This window comes from Procambarus clarkii, chromosome 51 (genome assembly GCF_040958095.1).
Source record: "Procambarus clarkii isolate CNS0578487 chromosome 51, FALCON_Pclarkii_2.0, whole genome shotgun sequence".
NCBI classification, from domain to species: domain Eukaryota; kingdom Metazoa; phylum Arthropoda; class Malacostraca; order Decapoda; family Cambaridae; genus Procambarus; species Procambarus clarkii.
Window position 1 is genome coordinate 14115070 of NC_091200.1, and position 20772 is coordinate 14135841.

The 20772-nt window shown below is 40.0% G+C and overlaps 1 protein-coding gene across 1 annotated transcript in view; it reads right to left on the reverse strand.

The window, feature by feature from the left end:
- Positions 1-20772, reverse strand: part of LOC123774536 (insulin receptor-related protein) — an 879124-nt gene that overhangs the window by 250907 nt on the left and 607445 nt on the right. The window contains exons 11-12 of the mRNA XM_069303789.1: positions 16945-17147; positions 12394-12565 (exon numbers count right to left, since the gene is read on the reverse strand). Coding sequence (XP_069159890.1) covers positions 12394-12565; positions 16945-17147 — 375 coding nt within the window. The remainder of the gene's footprint in view (positions 1-12393; positions 12566-16944; positions 17148-20772) is intronic.

Below are 20772 nucleotides of genomic sequence, written 5' to 3' on the forward strand. Positions count from 1 at the left end.
AATAACATTATATGGAGGACCCATGGCGATTCCACGACCCAGAGATGGCTTCTTGAACCTTGCTGGAATCAACCTCACTGAGGACCAAATCACTCTCCTAAATCTGGGTATAATCTGTCACGTTATGCCCAGACCAAATGAGATGGCCCGGAAAGTGGAGTTGGAGATCCTATTGGACGACATATTCGACCTCGAGATGCAAAAGAAGGTTGCCACTAAAGACACCTTGCAAGCAGAACTTATTGCAGAAGGAGGAAAGATTCGAAGCAACTACAGAAGCACCATACTGTCCCCCGAACTCAAAGCGGCAGCTAAGTGCCTTCACGAGAACAAGGAGATAGTCGTCAGGAGAGGTAACAAGTCGCCAATATACGTTAATCTTAAAAAAGACGAATATCTGGCGAAAATGAACCTCATACTCTCTGACCAAACTAAATTCCAAAGAGTAACGAAGGACGCAACAGCCGAATTGAAAACGAAGGTAACAGATTGATCGAAATTGTGAACGCCAAGAAATCTAGACACCACCTGCCAAAGGTTATTGGGGAATACAAACCTGGGTATGCGCCAGGAAACCCACTTCGGCCAATCATCAGCCAGATACCCACACCCACATACAGACTGGCTAAGCGACTCAACGGCTTGCTGACTCCTTACGTACCTTGTGCTTTCAGCCTAAAGTCTCCAAAGGAATTTGTTGACTTACTGCGGGGAACATGGGCCAAATGGATAAAAGCCTCGTTGGATGTAGAATCACTGTTAACCAATGTACCTGTAGATGAAACAATCAGGATGATAGTGGACAGAGTGTATCGTGATCCGGCTTGTACCCCTCTGGACATACAAGAAACATACTAAGGAAACTACTCCATGCTTGCACTAAAGAGGCACCCTTCTTGAGCCCAGATGGACACCTGTATAAGCAAGGAGATGGGGTCGCCATGGGTTCTTCCCCAGGAATCCTGCGAACTTCTACATGGGTACTATCGAGCAGAAGGTTTTAGTTGACATGGACTTGAAACCCGCCGTATACTGCAGGTAAGTTGACAACATTTTTACGCAGGTACCTGATGCCAGACGTCTACAGGAGCTGTAGGAGGCATTTGAGCAAAATTCTGTGTTCAGTTTCATTTACGAGATGGAGAAGGATGGGAAACTGCCCTCTCTAGATGTAACAGTCACAGAAAGAAGCGGTGGCTTCCACAGTGCAGTCTACACTAATGAAACAAACATAGGAATGTGCCTCAATGCCAATAGTGACTGCCCAGACAGGTACAAGAGGAGTGATGTCAAAGCTTACATCGACTGTGCTCTCAGCCACAGCTCAGGATGGAAGCAAGTCGATGAAGAACTCTGTAGGGGTAAGGCAGGTCCAGGTCACCAACGGCTTCTCTAATGGCTTTGTTGAATACATGTTAAAAAGAAAGGTGAAACGCCATGCAACCTCTAAAGAGTCAACTAACAAAACACATGTACCCCCTATTAGATTATTTTACAGGAACTTCTTTTCGACTGCACATAAAACGAAGGAAAGGGTCCTGAGAGATATTGTTGATAAGAACGTTATCCCTACAGATAAAAATCAGAAAATACAATTGACAATTTACTATAAAACAAAAAACAAATACGGCCAACCTACTCATGAAAAACTCTCCAGACACGAAGCAGAACGCTTTGAAGGAAACCAATGTTGTCTTTACCTTCAAATGCCCACTTGGGGACTGTAAGCCCCAAAGAACTCATTATATAGGCAAGACAACAACGTCTCTCTCCAGGTGATTAACAATGCATAAACAACAGGGCTCCATCAAGGAACACATAATCTCTTCTCACATCCAGACCATCACCAAAGAAATCTTAACAAACAACACAGAAATCATCGAGAGATACATCAATAGCAGGAGGCTCGACATCAGCGAGGCACTACACATCAAAAACTCAACACCAGCAATCAGCAGCCAATTAATGCACAACTATATTCTACCCACTTCAAGACCCCGAACCAATATAGAAGCATCAAGATGAAGTATGGGCAGATCTTCTGCAGTTACTTCCATTCCTATGTTTATATACCCATTGGTTCGTGTTCCATCATGTGCAAATGTCAGTTACCTCACCCAAAACATTTGTTACATATCATTTTCTGGGATGTGAGTTTTGAGTTGCATATAGACCTGGGGACCATTCACGCTTGTTTGCACTTGTGTTCCTCACGTGTGCCCCAAAGAATGAGGTGATTTGATAAAATACCATGCCCAAGATTACCAACCGAGTGCCGGCGGTGGGATGGAAATAGCCTCGGCTACCATCCTCTTTTGTCTGGTCGTGTTGGTCGAGCGGTTAAGGGATCCTGTACACCAGCAGAGTGCTCCTGGCAGTATGGGTTCGAGTCACTTCTGGGGTGTGAGTGTTCAGTTGCATATAGTCCTGGGGACCATTCAGTCTTGTTCGCATATATATATATATATATATATATATATATATATATATATATATATATATATATATATATATATATATATATATATATATATATATATATATTAGTTGTGAGAGTATCACCTCTGGTGCAAATGTGGGGACCTATAGCTTCGGAGAGGAAAATAAGGAGTATTCAGAGAAGACCTTGTGGATTCTCACTGAACACTTTAATATTCTCTTCTCCTACTACCCCCATTCTTTTGTATATACACATATATGTTTGTTTTATTTAAACTTTGTTACATAAAAGGAATTACATATAAGGTACAAATATGGTTATCATAAGTTGTCGAGTTCCTCCAACTCCTCAGATGGCGGGCTGGAACCCCTGAATGCTGTGTGTATTTCCCCCTCTGTATCGCCACGCTGAGGCGCTGGAAAAGGAAGCCTGTAGCTCTAGGGTCTCTTGTTGTTTCAATTAGCCTAGAACTAAATTCCTTCAAAATACTGATAGCACTTTTACTCCAGGCGCCGAGTGTCTCAGAAGCAATGGGAACAAAATTATAGTGTGGTCCAGCTCTCTGTATTTACGGGATTTGGCTGATTCCCTGTGAGTGGCAGCGCCACCTAGTTGTGCAACACTGAAGTCAATGTAGGTGTTAGCCAGGGTTGATACGCACGTGTAGTACCACACCAACTGCTTGCCATTCTTCCAGGGGTTCACTGTGATACCATCTGGGCGACCAATAAGAGCATCAGAGTTACGGGGCGTTAGGTAACGGGGCTCTCTCTCTCGGTTGGGCATCCAGCTGTGGTGAGGCTCCTTTTCATGATGTCGTTAACTTCACTATGCCTCGAGTGCCATCCCCCTGTGCTTTGGCAGAGTAGGCCATGGTGGCCGTACCTGTCAGCCACCACCTCGCCGCAAATACACCTATATCTGGCTTGGATTGGGGAAGCAATTCGGAGGGCGTGTGGTGTGAGACGCGTGCCAGTGGCCGACATTGGGGTTCCTAACAGGATATCCCCTGCATGTGGGGCTGCTACTGCTGTGAGGCGAGCAATGTCGTGTTGTGTTGTTGCAGCAACTTGGTCTACAATAGGGATATATATATAGATATATATATATATATATATATATATATATATATATATATATATATATATATATATATATATATATATATATATATTATTAAATATGACCGAAAAAGTAAGATTAATAATTCTAACACGAATTTTCTCAATCTTTCGTACATTACGCTTCACTGTTGGAGGTAAATCAAAAATCACTTCTCCAAAATTCATTTTTATTTCTAGTCTGACGCGACACGGGCGCGTTTCGTAAAACTTATTACATTTTCAAAGACTTCACAAATACACAACTGATTAGAACTTACGTCTCTCTGATATTATATCTACATTTGAGTGAGGTGGGAAGGATGATGTGGCATTAACACAAGACAGAACAGGGGATATTAATAGGGTATTAAAAGTATCAACACAAGACAGAACAGAAACAATGGGTATTGAATAGAAGTGTTTGTAGAAAGCCTATTGGTCCATATTTCTTGATGCTTCTATATTGGAGCGGAGTCTTGAGGTGGGTAGAATATAGTTGTGCAATAATTGGCTGTTGATTGCTGGTGTTGACTTCTTGATGTGTAGTGCCTCGCAAACGTCAAGCCGCCTGCTATCGCTGTATCTATCGATGATTTCTGTGTTGTTTACTAGGATTTCTCTGGCGATGGTTTGGTTATGGGAAGAGATTATATGTTCCTTAATGGAGCCCTGTTGCTTATGCATCGTTAAACGCCTAGAAAGAGATGTTGTTGTCTTGCCTATATACTGGGTTTTTTGGAGCTTACAGTCCCCAAGTGGGCATTTGAAGGCATAGACGACGTTAGTCTCTTTTAAAGCGTTCTGTTTTGTGTCTGGAGAGTTTCTCATGAGTAGGCTGGCCGTTTTTCTGGTTTTATAGTAAATCGTCAGTTGTATCCTCTGATTTTTGTCTGTAGGGATAACGTTTCTATTAACAATATCTTTCAGGACCCTTTCCTCCATTTTATGAGCTGTGGAAAAGAAGTTCCTGTAAAATAGTCTAATAGGGGGTATAGGTGTTGTGTTAGTTGTCTCTTCAGAGGTTGCATGGCTTTTCACTTTCCTTCTTATGATGTCTTCGATGAAACCATTGGAGAATACCAATGAATTTTAATACCCTATTAATATCCCGTGTTCTGTCTTGTGTTAATGCCACATCATCCTTCCCACCTCACTCAAATGTAGATATAATATCAGAGAGACGTAAGTTCTAATCAGTTGTGTATTTGTGAAGTCTTTGAAAATGTAATAAGTTTTACGAAACGCGCCCGTGTCGCGTCAGACTAGAAATAAAAATGAATTTTGGAGAAGTGATTTTTGATTTACCTCCAACAGTGAAGCGTAATGTACGAAAGATTGAGAAAATTCGTGTTAGAATTATTAATCTTACTTTTTCGGTCATATTTAATAATATATGTCTACAGGAAAGACTGCTACCAAAATATACTAATATATATATATATATATATATATATATATATATATATATATATATATATATATATATATATATATATATATATATATATATATATATATATATATTAGTATATTTTGGTAGCAGTCTTTCCTGTAGACATATATTATTAAATATGACCGAAAAAGTAAGATTAAGATTAATAATTCTAACACGAATTTTCTAAATCTTTCGTACATTTCTTTTCACTGTTGGTGGTAATTCAAAAATCAATTCTCCAAAATTCATTTTTATTTCTAGTCTGACGCGACACTTGAGCGCGTTTCGTAAAACTTATTACATTTTCAAAGACTTTAGTTTACACATACACAACTGAATAGAACTTACACATCTCCGATTTGTTTATATCTACATTTGAGTGAGGTGGATGGGGTGAGGTGGTATTAATAGGGTATTAAATTCATCAACACAAGACAGAACACGAAACAATGGGTATTGAATGGAAGTGATTGTAGAAAGCCTATTGGTCCATATTTCTTGATGCTTCTATATTGGAGCGGAGTCTTGAGGTGGGTAGAATATAGTTGTGCATTAATTGGCTGTTGATTGCTGGTGTTGACTTCTTAATGTGTAGTGCCTCGCAAACGTCAAGCCGCCTGCTATCGCTGTTCCTATCGATGATTTCTGTGTTGTTTACTAGGATTTCTCTGGCGATGGTTTGGTTGTGGGAAGAGATTATAATACCACCTATTAATACCACCTCACCCCATCCACCTAACTCAAATGTAGATATAAACAAATCGGAGATGTGTAAGTTCTATTCAGTTGTGTATGTGAAAACTAAAGTCTTTGAAAATGTAATAAGTTTTACGAAACGCGCTCAAGTGTCGCGTCAGACTAGAAATAAAAATGAATTTTGGAGAATTGAGTTTTGAATTACCACCAACAGTGAAAAGAAATGTACGAAAGATGGAGAAAATTCGTGTTAGAATTATTAATCTTGCTTTTTCGGTCATATATATATATATATATATATATATATATATATATATATATATATATATATATATATATATATATATATATATATATATATATATATATATATATATGTCGTACCTAGTAGCCAAACGCACTTCTCTGCCTACTATGCAAGGCCCGATTTGCCTAATAAGCCAAGTTTTCATGTATTAATTATTTTACGACGACCAAACCTACCTAACCTAACCTAACCTAACTTTTTCGGCTACCTAACCTAACCTAACCTATAAAGATAGGTTAGGTTAGGTTAGGAAGGGTTGGTTAGGTTCGGTCATATATCTACGTTAATTTTAACTCCAATTAAAAAAAAATGACCTCATACGTAATGAAATGGGTAGCTTTATCATTTCATAAGAAAAAAAAATTGAGAAAATATATTAATTCAGGAAAACTTGGCTTATTAGGCAAATCGGGCCTTGCATAATAGGCCGAGTACGACGTTCTGGTTACTAGGTACAACATATATATATATATATATATATATATATATATATATATATATATATATATATATATATATATATATATATATATTTTATTAAATATGACCGAAAAAGTAAGATTAATAATTCTAACACGAATTTTCTCAATCTTTCGTACATTATGCTTCACTGTTGGAGGTAAATCAAAAATCACTTCTCCAAAATTCATTTTTATTTCTAGTCTGACGCGACACGGGCGCGTTTCGTAAAACTTATTACATTTTCAAAGACTTCACAAATACACAACTGATTAGAACTTGCGTTTCCCTGATTTTATATCTACATTTGAGTGAGGTGGGAAGGGTGATGTGGCATTACATTTGAGTAAGGTGGGAAGGATGATGTGGCATTAGAGGATATTAATAGGGTATTAAAAGTATCAACACAAGACAGAACACGAAACAATGGATATTGAATAGAAGTGTTTGTAGAAAGCCTATTGGTCCATATTTCTTGATGCTTCTATATTGGAGCGGAGTCTTGAGGTGGGTAGAATATAGTTGTGCAATAATTGGCTGTTGATTGCTGGTGTTGACTTCTTGATGTGTAGTGCCTCGCAAACGTCTAGCCGCCTGCTATCGCTGTATCTATCGATGATTTCTGTGTTGTTTACTAGGATTTTTCTGGCGATGGTTTGGTTATGGGAAGAGATTACATGTTCCTTAATGGAGCCCTGTTGTTTATGCATCGTTAAACGCCTAGAAAGAGATGTTGTTGTCTTGCCTATATACTGGGTTTTTTGGAGCTTACAGTCCCCAAGTGGGCATTTGAAGGCATAGACGACGTTAGTCTCTTTTAAAGCGTTCTGTTTCGTGTCTGGAGAGTTTCTCATGAGTAGGCTGGCCGTTTTTCTGGTTTTATAGTAAATCGTCAGTTGTATCCTCTGATTTTTGTCTGTAGGGATAACGTTTCTATTAACAATATCTTTCAGGACCCTTTCCTCTGTTTTATGAGCTGTGGAAAAGAAGTTCCTGTAAAATAGTCTAATAGGGGGTATAGGTGTTGTGTTAGTTGTCTCTTCGGAGGTTGCATGGCTTTTCACTTTCCTTCTTATGATGTCTTCGATGAAACCATTGGAGAAGCCGTTATTGACTAGAACCTGCCTTACCCTACAGAGTTCTTCGTCGACTTGCTTCCATTCTGAGCTGTGGCTGAGAGCACGGTCGACGTATGCGTTAACAACACTCCTCTTGTACCTGTCAGGGCAGTCGCTGTTGGCATTTAGGCACATTCCTATGTTTGTTTCCTTTGTGTAGACTGCAGTGTGGAAACCTCCGCCCTTTTCCATGACTGTTACATCTAGAAAAGGCAGCTTCCCATCCTTTTCCGTCTCGTAAGTGAAACGCAGCACGGAACTCTGCTCAAATGCCTCCTTCAGCTCCTGCAGATGTCTGACATCAGGTACCTGTGTAAAAATGTCGTCAACATACCTGCAGTATATGGCCGGTTTCAAGTTCATGTCGACTAAGACTTTTTGCTCGATGGTACCCATGTAGAAGTTTGCAAACAGGACACCTAGGGGAGAACCCATAGCGACCCCATCTACTTGCTTATACATGTGCCCATCCGGGCTCAAGAAGGGTGCCTCTTTAGTACAAGCTTGGAGTAGTTTCCTCAGAATACTTTCTGGCATGTCAAGAGGAGTACAGGCTGGATCACGATACACTCTGTCGGCTATCATTCCGATTGTCTCGTCCACAGGTACGTTGGTAAACAGCGATTCTACGTCCAACGAGAATCGTTGGACGAGAATATATATATATATATATATATATATATATATATATATATATATATATATATATATATATATATATATATATATATATATATATATATATATATATATATATATATATATGTCATACCTAGTAGCCAGAACGCCCTTCTTAGCCTACTATGCAAGGCCCGATTTGCCTAATAAGCCAAGTTTTCATGAATTAATTGTTTTTCGACTACCTAACCTACCTAACCAAACCTGACCTAACTTTTTCGGCTACCTAACCTAACCTAACCTATAAAGATAGGTTAGGTTAGGTTAGGTATGGTTGGTTAGGTTCGGTCATATATCTACGTTAATTTTAACTCCAATAAAAAAAAATTAACCTCATACATAATGAAATGGGTAGCTTTATCATTTCATAAGAAAAAAAATTGAGAAAATTTATTAATTCAGGAAAACTTGGCTTATTAGGCAAATCGGGCCTTGCATAGTAGGCTGAGAAGTGCGTTCTGGCTACTAGGTACGATATATATATATATATATATATATATATATATATATATATATATATATATATATATATATATATATATATATATATATATATATATATGACTGAAAACTCACACCCCAGAAGTGACTCGAACCCATGCTCCCAGGAGCAACGCAACTGGTAACTACAGGGCGCCTTAATCCGCTTGACCATCACTGCCGGACAAAAGGAAGTGATAGCCGAAGCTATTTGAACCACTTCCCCGCCGGCAACTCGGATGGTAATCTTGGGCCTAGCATTTCACCAAATCACCTCATTCTTTGGGGCACACGTGAGGAACACAAATGCGAACAAGCCTGAATGGTCCCCAGGACTATATGCGACTGAAAACTCACACCCCAGAAGTGACTCGAACCCATACTCCCAGGAGCAACGCAACTGGTAACTACAGGGTGACTTAATCCGCTTGACCATCACGGCCGGACAAAAGGAAGTGATAGCCGAAGCTATTTGAACCACTTCCCCGCCGGCAACTCGGATGGTAATCTTGGGCATAGCATTTCACCAAATCACCTCATTCTTTGGGGCACACGTGAGGAACACAAATGCGAACAAGCCTGAATGGTCCCCAGGACTATATGCGACTGAAAACTCACACCCCAGAAGTGACTCGAACCCATACTCCCAGGAGCAACGCAACTGGTAACTACAGGGTGCTAACTGATGGTCAAGCGGATTAAGCGGCTCCTTAATGGAGCCATGTTGCTTATGCATCGTTAATCGCCTGGAAAGAGATGTTGTTGTCTTGCCTATATACTGAATTCTTTGAGGCTTGCAGTCCCCAAGTGGGCATTTGAAAGCAAAGACGACATTGGTCTCTTTTAAAGCGTTCTGCTTTGTGTCTGGAGAGTTTCTCATAAGAAGGTTGGCCGTTTTCTTGGTTTTATAGTAGATCGTTAATTGTATCTTCTGATTTTTGTCTGTAGAGATAACGTTTCTATTAACAATATCTTTCAGGACCCTTTCCTCCATTTTATGAGCTGTGAAAAAGAAGTTCCTGTAAAATAGTCTAATACGGGGTACAGGTGGTGTGTTAGTTGTCTCTTCAGAGGTTGCATGGCGTTTCACCTTCCTTCTTATGATGTCTTCAACGAAACCATTGGAGAAGCCGTTATTGACTAGGACCTGCCTTACCCTACAGAGTTCTTCATCGACTTGCTTCCATCCTGAGCTGTGGCTGAGAGCACGGACGACATAAGCATTAACAACACTCCTCTTGTACCTGTCTGGGCAGTCACTGTTGGCATTGAGGCACATTCCTATGTTTGTTTCCTTAGTGTAGACTGCAGTTTGGAAACCTCCGCTCCTTTCCATGACTGCTACATCTAGAAAGGGCAGCTTCCCATCCTTCTCCATCTCGTAAGTGAAACGCAACACAGAATTCCGCTCAAATGCCTCCTTCAGCTCCTGCGGATGTCTGACATCAGGTACCTGTGTAAAAATGTCGTCAACATACCTGCAGTATATGGCCGGTTTCAAGTTTATGTCGACTAAGACCTTTTGTTCGATGGTACCCATGTAGAAGTTCGCAAACAGGACACCTAGGGGAGAACCCATGGCGACCCCATCTACTTGCTTATACATGTGCCCATCCGGGCTCAAGAAGGGTGCCTCTTTAGTACAAGGTTGGAGTAGTTTCCTTAGAATTAATATATTTTCTCTAATTTTTTTCTTATGAAATGCTAAAGCTACCCATTTCATTATGTATGATGTCAATTTTTTTGGTGTTAAAATTAACGTAGATATATGACCGAACCTAACCAACCCTACCTAACCTAACCTAACCTATCTTTATAGGTTAGGTTAGGTTAGGTTAGGTAGCTGAAAAAGTTAGGTTAGGTAAGGTTAGGTAAGTTAGGTAGTAGAAAAACAATTAATTCATGAAAACTTGGCTTATTAGGCAAATCGGGCCTTGTATAGTAGGCTGAGAAGTGCGTTCTGGCTACTAGGTACGACATATATATATATATATATATATATATATATATATATATATATATATATATATATATATATATATATATATATATATAGATATATATATATATATATATATATATATATATATATATATATAGATATATATATATATATATATATATATATATATATATATATATATATATATATATTATATATAACCAGTCTTCTGTCGCAGAACTTAATTTATTAAATCTTAACCTTGTATAATATACAAGCTGATGTGAGATCCCTGTCTGCAGGTGGACTGGAACTTGTATCACCCAATTCATTCACCCCACCTGCCTCTTACAGCCCACAATCTGTCATTAGGAAAAGAGGAGGTAGGATTTACGACCCTAGCTAGAGACTTTAGTTGAATTAATTTGCAGACAGTAATTTATAATTTAGTTCAGTACAAGTCCCTGGTAGTTCTCCTCTCATATCAATCCGGCAGGTTTTTCCCACACTCGTAGTGATAATTGTTTCATTTATAAAATACCTTGTAAAGACTGTTATAAGTTCTATGTTGGGCAAACATCTAAAAATTTGAAATGTAGAATTTCGCAACATAAATACTCTGTAAGACATGGCCAATTGTCTAATGCTTTGTTTGTTCATTTGTCAGTAGATGCTCACCAAATTGATTGGGATATGGCTTCTTCAATAAAGAATTGTAAAATCACTTATAACAGAAACATAATTGAATCTGCTTTGATACAGATCACAAAAGAAAGTAATTTGAACATTAGCAGTGGTTTATATAACTTAGATCCATTTTTAATAGATCAATTAAAGGGCGAGTTGAATAGGATCATTGGAACACATTTGTCTCACTAATTCATTGTAAATGTTTACTATCTTATGCTATGATTATCCATGTGTGGGCCTGTGTGTGGTTATGAATGGGAGCTGCATTGGATGGGCCAATAGGCCCTCTGCAGTTTTTGTGCGGCTCATATTTGTGTCCACTTATTGTACTTCACCTCACTCCACCATTTTCTCCTGCCTATTTATGTCCAGTACTCGACCTGTAAAACCACTCCTTCTGAAGATGTATTAATATACGAAAGTACTTAAGGAAATTCCTGTTTCAATTTTCCTCCGTGGTCTGACACTGATATATATATATATATATATATATATATATATATATATTCACATAAGAATAGAGCGACCTACCATGAACACCCAAATCACGGAACTATTTACTCTACCCACCATGAGAGTAAGGACAAGACAAGAACATATCGATGCCAACACAGAAGACAATGTCCAACATAACAGGCCAATTACACTGGATTAATCTTTGTGTTTAGATAGGAGATGCCTCGTATGGGCCAATAAGCCTTCTGCAGCCCCTATGTTTATCCCTTATGTATCCCCCCATGTTTTCACCTTCATTGTATTATCACCTGACCTAATGCGGGTATAAAATCAACTAATATATATATATATATATATATATATATATATATATATATATATATATATATTTATATATATATTTATATATATATTTATATATATATATATATATATATATATATATATATATATATATATATATATATATATATATATATATATATATATATATATATATATATACATACATATATACCCAAATATGTTATCCATACCTGTATCAGGTTTAGATGAAAACAATTCAGTTGAGACAATTCCATTAACTTACCCCAGGTCGCTGCAGGGTCCCTCGCTCTCGTAGAGGGAGACGTTGTTGTCTGTCTTCTTGTAGTTGACGTAATAGACGGTGTCAGGAGGGAGGGAGGTGGAGGCGACGGTGACAGTCAGTGTGCCGTACAGTGGCGAGGAGTTGACGGTAGCGTTGAGGGGCCTCACATTACCTGCACGTCGCCACCACCAGGGAGCAAGTGTACTCGAGTTACTAACGTATATTATGATGTCCTTAAGGGAGCCTAACCAACATTTTTACAGTCGGCCCAATTACACCGTGGCGTGCGGGTAATGGCGCCTGATTTGTCTAACAGGCAGAGTGATTATCATTATTTTCAAATATTTCTTTACATATTGATTTGAATGAATAATATTATAATACATTCTGAACACTAATTACTGATTCAGCAGGGTTAGGTAATTTAGGGTTTAGGTCACGGTTGATCGACAGGTTAAGGTACCGGGTACACCAGTTTCTGGGTTCGAATCCTTCTGGGGTGTGTGGAGTTTTTAGTTTCATGTTGGTTTGGGAACCATTCAAGTTTGTTTGCATATATATATATATATATATATATATATATATATATATATATATATATATATATATATATATATATATATATATATATATATATATGTATATATATATATATATATATATATATATATATACATATATATACATATATATATATATATATATATATATATATATATATATACATATATATACATATATATACATATATATATATATATATATATATATATATATATATATATATATATATATATATATATATATACATATATATATATATATATATATATATATATATATATATATATATATATATATATATACATATATATATATATATATATATATATGTATGTATGGATATATTTATATATATGCATATATATATATATATATGTCGTACCTAGTAGCCAGAATGCACTCCTCAGCCTACTATGCAAGGCCTGATTTGCCTAATAAGCCAAGTTTTCTTGAATTAATATATTTTCTCTAATTTTATTCTTATGAAATGATAAACCTACCAATTTCATTATGTATGAGGTAAATGTTTTTTTATTGGAGTTAAAATTAACGTAGATATATGACCAAACCTAACCAACCCTACCTAACCTAACCTAACCTATCTTTATAGGTTAGGTTCGGTTAGGTAGCAGAAGAAGTTATGTTAGGTTAGGTTAGGTAGGTTAGGTAGTCGAAAAACAATTAATTCATGAAAACTTGGCTTATTAGGCAAATTTGGCCTTGCATAGTAGGCTGAGAAGTGCGTTCTGGCTACTAGGTACGACATATATATATATATATATATATATATATATATATATATATATATATATATATATATATATATATTTATATATATATATATATATATATATATATATATATATATATATATATATATATACATATATATATATATATATATATATATATATATATATATATATATATATATATATATATATATATATATATATATAATGCACAACTTGCCTAAACACGCAAGTGAAGTTTTACAACTTTATAACACTTTCTCACAAGGAGACTCAAACCCTAGCCAGCACAGAAGCCTTCCAGCCACTGGCATAACAGGTTCGCCTTTAACCCACTACACCACAACTCAAACTCCTAAAAGAGATGGTAATTTCAGGGTATTTAACCCCCCCCCCAAAGATCACTACCTCCCAAGGGCAACTAGAGCTAGTGAGGGGTTACTCACGTTATTTCATCAAGTCCCTGTTAATATGGTATTGCTGTTAATATTAATTAATTAATATATATACATACATACATACATATATATATATATATATATATATATATATATATATATATATATATATATATATATATATATATATATATATACATATATATATATATATATATATATATATATATATATATATATATATAAATATATATATATATATACACATATATATATGTTCCCTCACTTCTATCCTGCCCAGCACTCTGTCCTTCCATATAATTCTACCTACATGAATCATCCTACACATTTGTGCTTATTTATATATATAAGAGTTCTTACAATCCTGTAAAGCCACGAGCACTCATAGCGTTTGGGGCAGGTTCTTAATTAATAATTTTCCCTGGAATACGACCCGCCAAATCGTTTACCAACCAGGTACCCATTCGCCTGCGCCTGCAACCCTCTTGTAAAATGCTTAGTCTTGATGTCGACTCTCTGTTCACTAATGTTCCGCTCGATGACGTTCTCTCTTTCCTCAGACAGAAGGCGTCAGAGGGTCTCCTTCCTCTCCCACTTTCCACTGACGTTTTCCTCGATCTCATTAGACTCTGTGTTGAATCTAACTCTTTCTCTTTCAACGGTAAATATTACACTCAAACTTTCGGTGTCGCTATGGGTTCCCCTCTCTCCCCTGTTCTTGCTAATTTCTACATGGAATACTTCGAAACTGTTCTTCTTCCTTCTATTGATACTCGTCCCTCTCTCTGGCTTCGCTATGTTGATGACATTTTTGCTTTATGGCCTCATGACCTTAATCTTTTCCAGCCTTTCCTCGCCCCTCTTAACAATCTGGCTCCTATCCATTTCAAAGTTGAGTGGGAATCTAATTCCCTCCTTCCTTTTCTTGATGTTCATGTTCACAGCTCTGTGTCTGGGTTCTCTTTCTCTGTCTACCGTAAACCCATGCATAGTGGCATGTACATTCACTTCTTTTCCTACCATCCTCCTTCTGTTAAGAAAAGTGTCCTCGTCTCTCTCTTCCTCCGCGCTCTACGCATCAGCGACCCTCAGTTTCTTGATTCTGAAATTGCCTTTATCTACAAATCATTCTCTCGCCTTGGTTATCCTTTGCATGTCATCAACTGTGCCCACTCTCAAGCAAAACGAAATTTCTTTCATCCTAAACCTGCTTCCAACACTAGTAGCACTGTACTATGCCTTCCCTTCATATCTGAACTCAAAACTTTTACCAATACCTTTCGTCCTCTTGACATTAAACTCGCCTTTCGACAAACTAACACACTTCGCAGCAATCTAGTTCACACTGCTCCTCCTGCTTCTATTGCTGCTGGTGTCTACTCTATTTCCTGTTCATCTTGTCCTCTCCAATACTTTGGCGAAACTGGCCGTACTTCCTCCGCGCTCTACGCATCAGCGACCCTCAGTTTCTTGATTCTGAAATTGCCTTTATCTACAAATCATTCTCTCGCCTTGGTTATCCTTTGCATGTCATCAACTGTGCCCACTCTCAAGCAAAACGAAATTTCTTTCATCCTAAACCTGCTTCCAACACTAGTAGCACTGTACTATGCCTTCCCTTCATATCTGAACTCAAAACTTTTACCAATACCTTTCGTCCTCTTGACATTAAACTCGCCTTTCGACAAACTAACACACTTCGCAGCAATCTAGTTCACACTGCTCCTCCTGCTTCTATTGCTGCTGGTGTCTACTCTATTTCCTGTTCATCTTGTCCTCTCCAATACTTTGGCGAAACTGGCCGTACACTGAATGACAGACTTAAAGAACACAAGAGAAGTGTTAAGTCTGCTGACACTAACAATGCTCTCTTCTGCCATGTGAGGGATTCTAATCATCCCATTGATTGGTCTTCCTCCAAATTAATCTTTCCTGCCTCTACTCTACACAGACGCCGTCTTGTAGAATCGGCTCTTATTAACAATGTACCCAACATGAACTTGAGTCCTGGCTTTGTTGCTGTGGACTCTTCCCTTTCACAGTATATACTCAAATGCTCTAATCTTTCTAACAAACGTGACTTAACATAAGCTTTCCCCCTTCCATTTCTTTCTTTCTCTTTCCCTTTCTTTCCCTTTCTTTCTCTCTTCTCCCTTTTTCTGTTCATTGTCTTCTACGCTCCCTTGCTATCCTCTTCTTATTCCTATTACTATCTCCTTCGGTGGTTATAATGGGAGCTGCCTCGTATGGGCCAATAGGCCTGCTGCAGTTCTCATTACTACTATCCCCTACACCTGACTTTCCTCCTCAGCTCTCTCTTGCCTATTTAATGCCTGTCCCTACCTGTCCTCATCACAATCGACTTGAGAATGGTCCAGGACGGACCGAAACGTCGTCGTCCCTTCAATTTCTAGTGTGTGGTCTGGTCAACATACTTCAGCCACGTTATTGTGACTCATCGCCTGCATAGGTACCCATTCAATGCTGGGTGAACGGAGGCTTCAGTTAAGGACTGGCGCCCAGTCAATCCTCCTCGGCCAGGATACGAACCCAGACCAAAGTGCTCGAGTGTTTTACCACTGCGCCGCGGGGACAATAACATTTCACTCACTCTCGTTGAGCTATCACCGACCTCACACACTGCTCACCTCCTATAGACATCCTTAACTCCTTTAAGTTGACTCATGTTCCCCCCCATTCGCGCCTCTCACAACACCCAAGTACACTCGAGCACCATAATCTTCACGAACGTACTGAGCCTGCAACAAGACACACATAGCCATGGCTACAGACATGGGAGACTAAAATGCACTCACATGGAGCCTTGTCGCCGTTGGAGGTGGAGGAGACGTCAGTCTCCGAGAGGCCGGTGATGTTGGCGTCGTTCACTAGTTGTTGGATGTGGTGGAGGCAGAGCTTGGGGTTGGACTGGACGAACACCTTGCCGTTGTCGACGGTGAGGTTGGTGGTGTTCCAGAGGGAGTGCAGGTTGGGGTTGTCCAGCACCACCAGCGAGTAACTGAGGGAGGAACCTGGCTAAGATGGCGTCTAGTGTCTTATAATACATTTATTTATCTAATAATTTTTTGGGTCGATAACGGATTCTAGTGTTCAGATTGTCAGATTACTAGTGTAGGGTAGGGTAGATAACAAAATTTTCCAGACAGATTTATAAAACAATTATTGATACGAAAGATAATCAGAATTTTCGTCAGAAATTTTAATTTGGAGTCTGCTAGAATTCAGTTCGCTCAAAATTATTATTCTATAATAAAGTTACTTTGTGCCATCTCTGTGTTAATAGCTAAATTCTGGGAATATATAACAGCATCATTCTGGTCATGTATACACTCACCACTGCTATAAGACTAACATCGACTAAAATACCATCAGAAACTGGCTGCTCCAACATGTCCACTAAATAAAGAAACAACATTTCTGGTTCCGCGTTGCTTAGTTGCAACTCTCATGCCCGGGTACTACTGCTAACAGAAGCAGTTGATTCTTCTAACTATTCTAGCTAACAGATGTCTAAAGCAGCAATAATGTAATATCAGCTCTAATGAGAAGCAAGTATTCTGCAACACCCAACACTGGTTACGGTCTGCGCTATTTTGGTGACAACTCTGAAATAAATTTGTTACGTGTGCATCCAAGCTGTCATTACCATTAGCATGGAAACTTTCCTGTACATATAAATATGATCTTACTATTGAAAAGATGGCTAAAAGAGGAGGATAAACATAATGGGAGAAATGCACATCACAGAACAGAAGGGAATCACAATGCAAAGAAGTAATTAGGCATGGATACATAGGAATTAGAAAATCAATGTAGAAGCAACTTGAGAATGACATAACATCCAAAGTCAAGGATGAGTCAAAAAGTGTTCCATAGCCACGTGAGCAGTAAGATGTCTGTTAATGACGAGGCATTTAAACTATTTCAAAGGAAAAGGTGTTCTGAGCGACACCTAGCTGTGAAGGGTAGTGCAGATTAAATAAAAGAAATTAAAACGATAAGGATGATTTCCTTTTTGATGTGGTCTTCAGAAGATCGGTTAGGTGTGATATCCACCTCCAGAATCCCTTTGTCCTTCCCTTCCTCCATCCCCCACTCCAGCGTCCCCTCGTCCTCCAAACCATTCCCCACTCCACCACTCCACCATCCCCTCATCCTCCCCACCATCCCCCACTCCCTTGTCCCCATGTCCTCCCCACCATTCTCCATTCCCCTGTCCCCTGGTCCCTACCATCCTCAACTCTCCCATCCCCTCGTCCTCCCTACCATCTCCCACTCCCCCGTCCACTAGTCCTCCCCACCATTCTCCTGTCCCCTCGTCCCCACCATCCCAAACTCCCCTATCCCCTTGTCCTCCCACCTTTACCCCCTTCTCTGTACCCTCGACCTCTCCACCATCCCCCAATCCCGTCCACTCATCTTCCCTACCATTCTCCCCTTCCCTCTCCCCTCGGCCTCCCCACCACTACCCCCCCCCCCCCCCCACGTCCCCTCGTCCGATGCATTCCCAAATGATGTTCTGATGTTCCCACCACTGAAAAATAAGAAAAACAAAATGAAAATCGATAAAAAATACAAAAATAACATACTAACGAAACGAAAGGTTTGGTAAACAACACAGCTCAATTCCAATGCTATGTTTCGCAAAATCGGAGATCGTGCAGAGATCCTTTACTGCTAGAATCCACTCAGTAAAACATCTAAATTACTGGGACCGACTAAATAGCCTAAATCTGTACTCCCTTGAGCGCAGGCGGGAGAGATACATAATAATTTACACGTGGAAAATAATTGAGGGGCTGGTCCCAAATCTGCACACAGAAATAACATCACATGAGACCAGGAGACATGGCAGGATGTGCAGAATACCCCCGTTGAAAAGCAGAGGTGCCACAGGTACTCTGAGAGAGAACTCTATCAACATCAGAGGCCCGAGACTGTTCAACACGCTTCCACTACACATAAGTGGCATAACTGGCAAACCCCTCACAGTGTTCAAGAGAGAACTAGATAAGCACCTCCGAAGGATATCTGATCAACCAGGCTGTGACTCATACGTCAGGCTGCGAGCAGCCGCGTCTAACAGCCTGGTTGATCAGTCCAGCAACCAGGAGGCCTGGTCAACGACCGGGCCGCGGGGACGCTAAGCCCCGGAACCATCTCAAGGTAACCTCAAGGTAGGTAGTCTACCACGGGGGTAGTCTACCACGGGGGGTCGTCTACCACGGGGGTAGTCTACCACGGGGGTAGTCTACCACGGGGTAGTCTACCACGGGGGTCGTCTACCACGGGGGTAGTCTACCACGAAGGTAGTCTACCACGAAGGTAGTCTACCACGGGGATAGACTACCACGAAGGTGGTCTACCACGGGGGTAGTCTACCACGAAGGTAGTCTACCACGGGGTTAGTCTACCACGGGGTAGTCTACCACGGTAGTAGTCTACCACGGGGTAGTCTACAACGGGATAGTCTACCACGGGGGTCGTCTACCACGGGGGTAGTCTACCACGGATTAGAGTACCACGGGGGTAGACTACCATGCGGGTAGACTACCACGAGAGTAGACTACCACGGGGATAGTCTACAACGGGGGTAGTCTACCACAGGCGTCGTCTACCACGGGGGTCGTCTACCACGGGGGTAGTCAACCACGGGAGTAGACTACCACAGGGGTAAACTACCATGGGGGTAGACTACCACGGGGTAGACTACCACGGGGGTAAACTACCATGGGGCTAGACTACCACCAGGTAGACTACCACCAGGTATACTACCACGGGGGTAGACTACCACCAGGTATACTACAACGGGGGTAGACTACCACCAGGTAGACTACCACGGGGGAAGACTACCACGGGGTGGGCTACCACGGAGTAGAGTACCTCGGGAGTAGACTACATGGGGTAAACTACCACGGGGGTAGACTACCATGGGGGTAGACTACCACAGGGGTAGTCTACCAAGGGGTAGACTACCACAGGGGTAGACTACTAAGGGGTAGTCTAGCACAGGGGTAGACTACCAGGAGGGTAGACTACTAAGGGGTAGTCTAGCACAGGGGTAGACTACCAAGGGGGTAGACTACCATGGGGGTAGTCTACCAAGGGGGTAGACTACCACGGGGGTAGACTACCACGGAGGTAGTCTACCATGGGGGTAGACTACCACGGAGGTAGTCTACCACGGGGTAGTCTACCACGGGGGTAGTCTACCATGCAGGGTAGACTTCCACGGGGATAGTCTACCTCGGAGGGTAGACTACCACGGGGGTAGTCTGTAACGGGGAGTGGGGGAAATAGCTCTATCTTGTCCATTATTCCACCCCCCAGTTAACTAACGAGGCCGGGGGAAACAGCTCTCTCTAGTCCGTTATCCCGTCCCTGTTAGCTTACTATTCTAGAGTACTCCCAGAGTTCCTAAAGCAACCTCTCTCGTTCAACACCTTGTAACCTAATTTTTTTTTTTTTTTTTTTAACCTAAGTATTTGACTACCTAGGTGCTAAGACTACAAGGCGCCGTAACTTGATCAGTTACCCGAAACTCTAGAGAGAACTCTAGAATACCTTTCACTGCCACAAACGTATAAGAGAAAACGAAAGGAAAGGAATGAATAGTGAAGTAA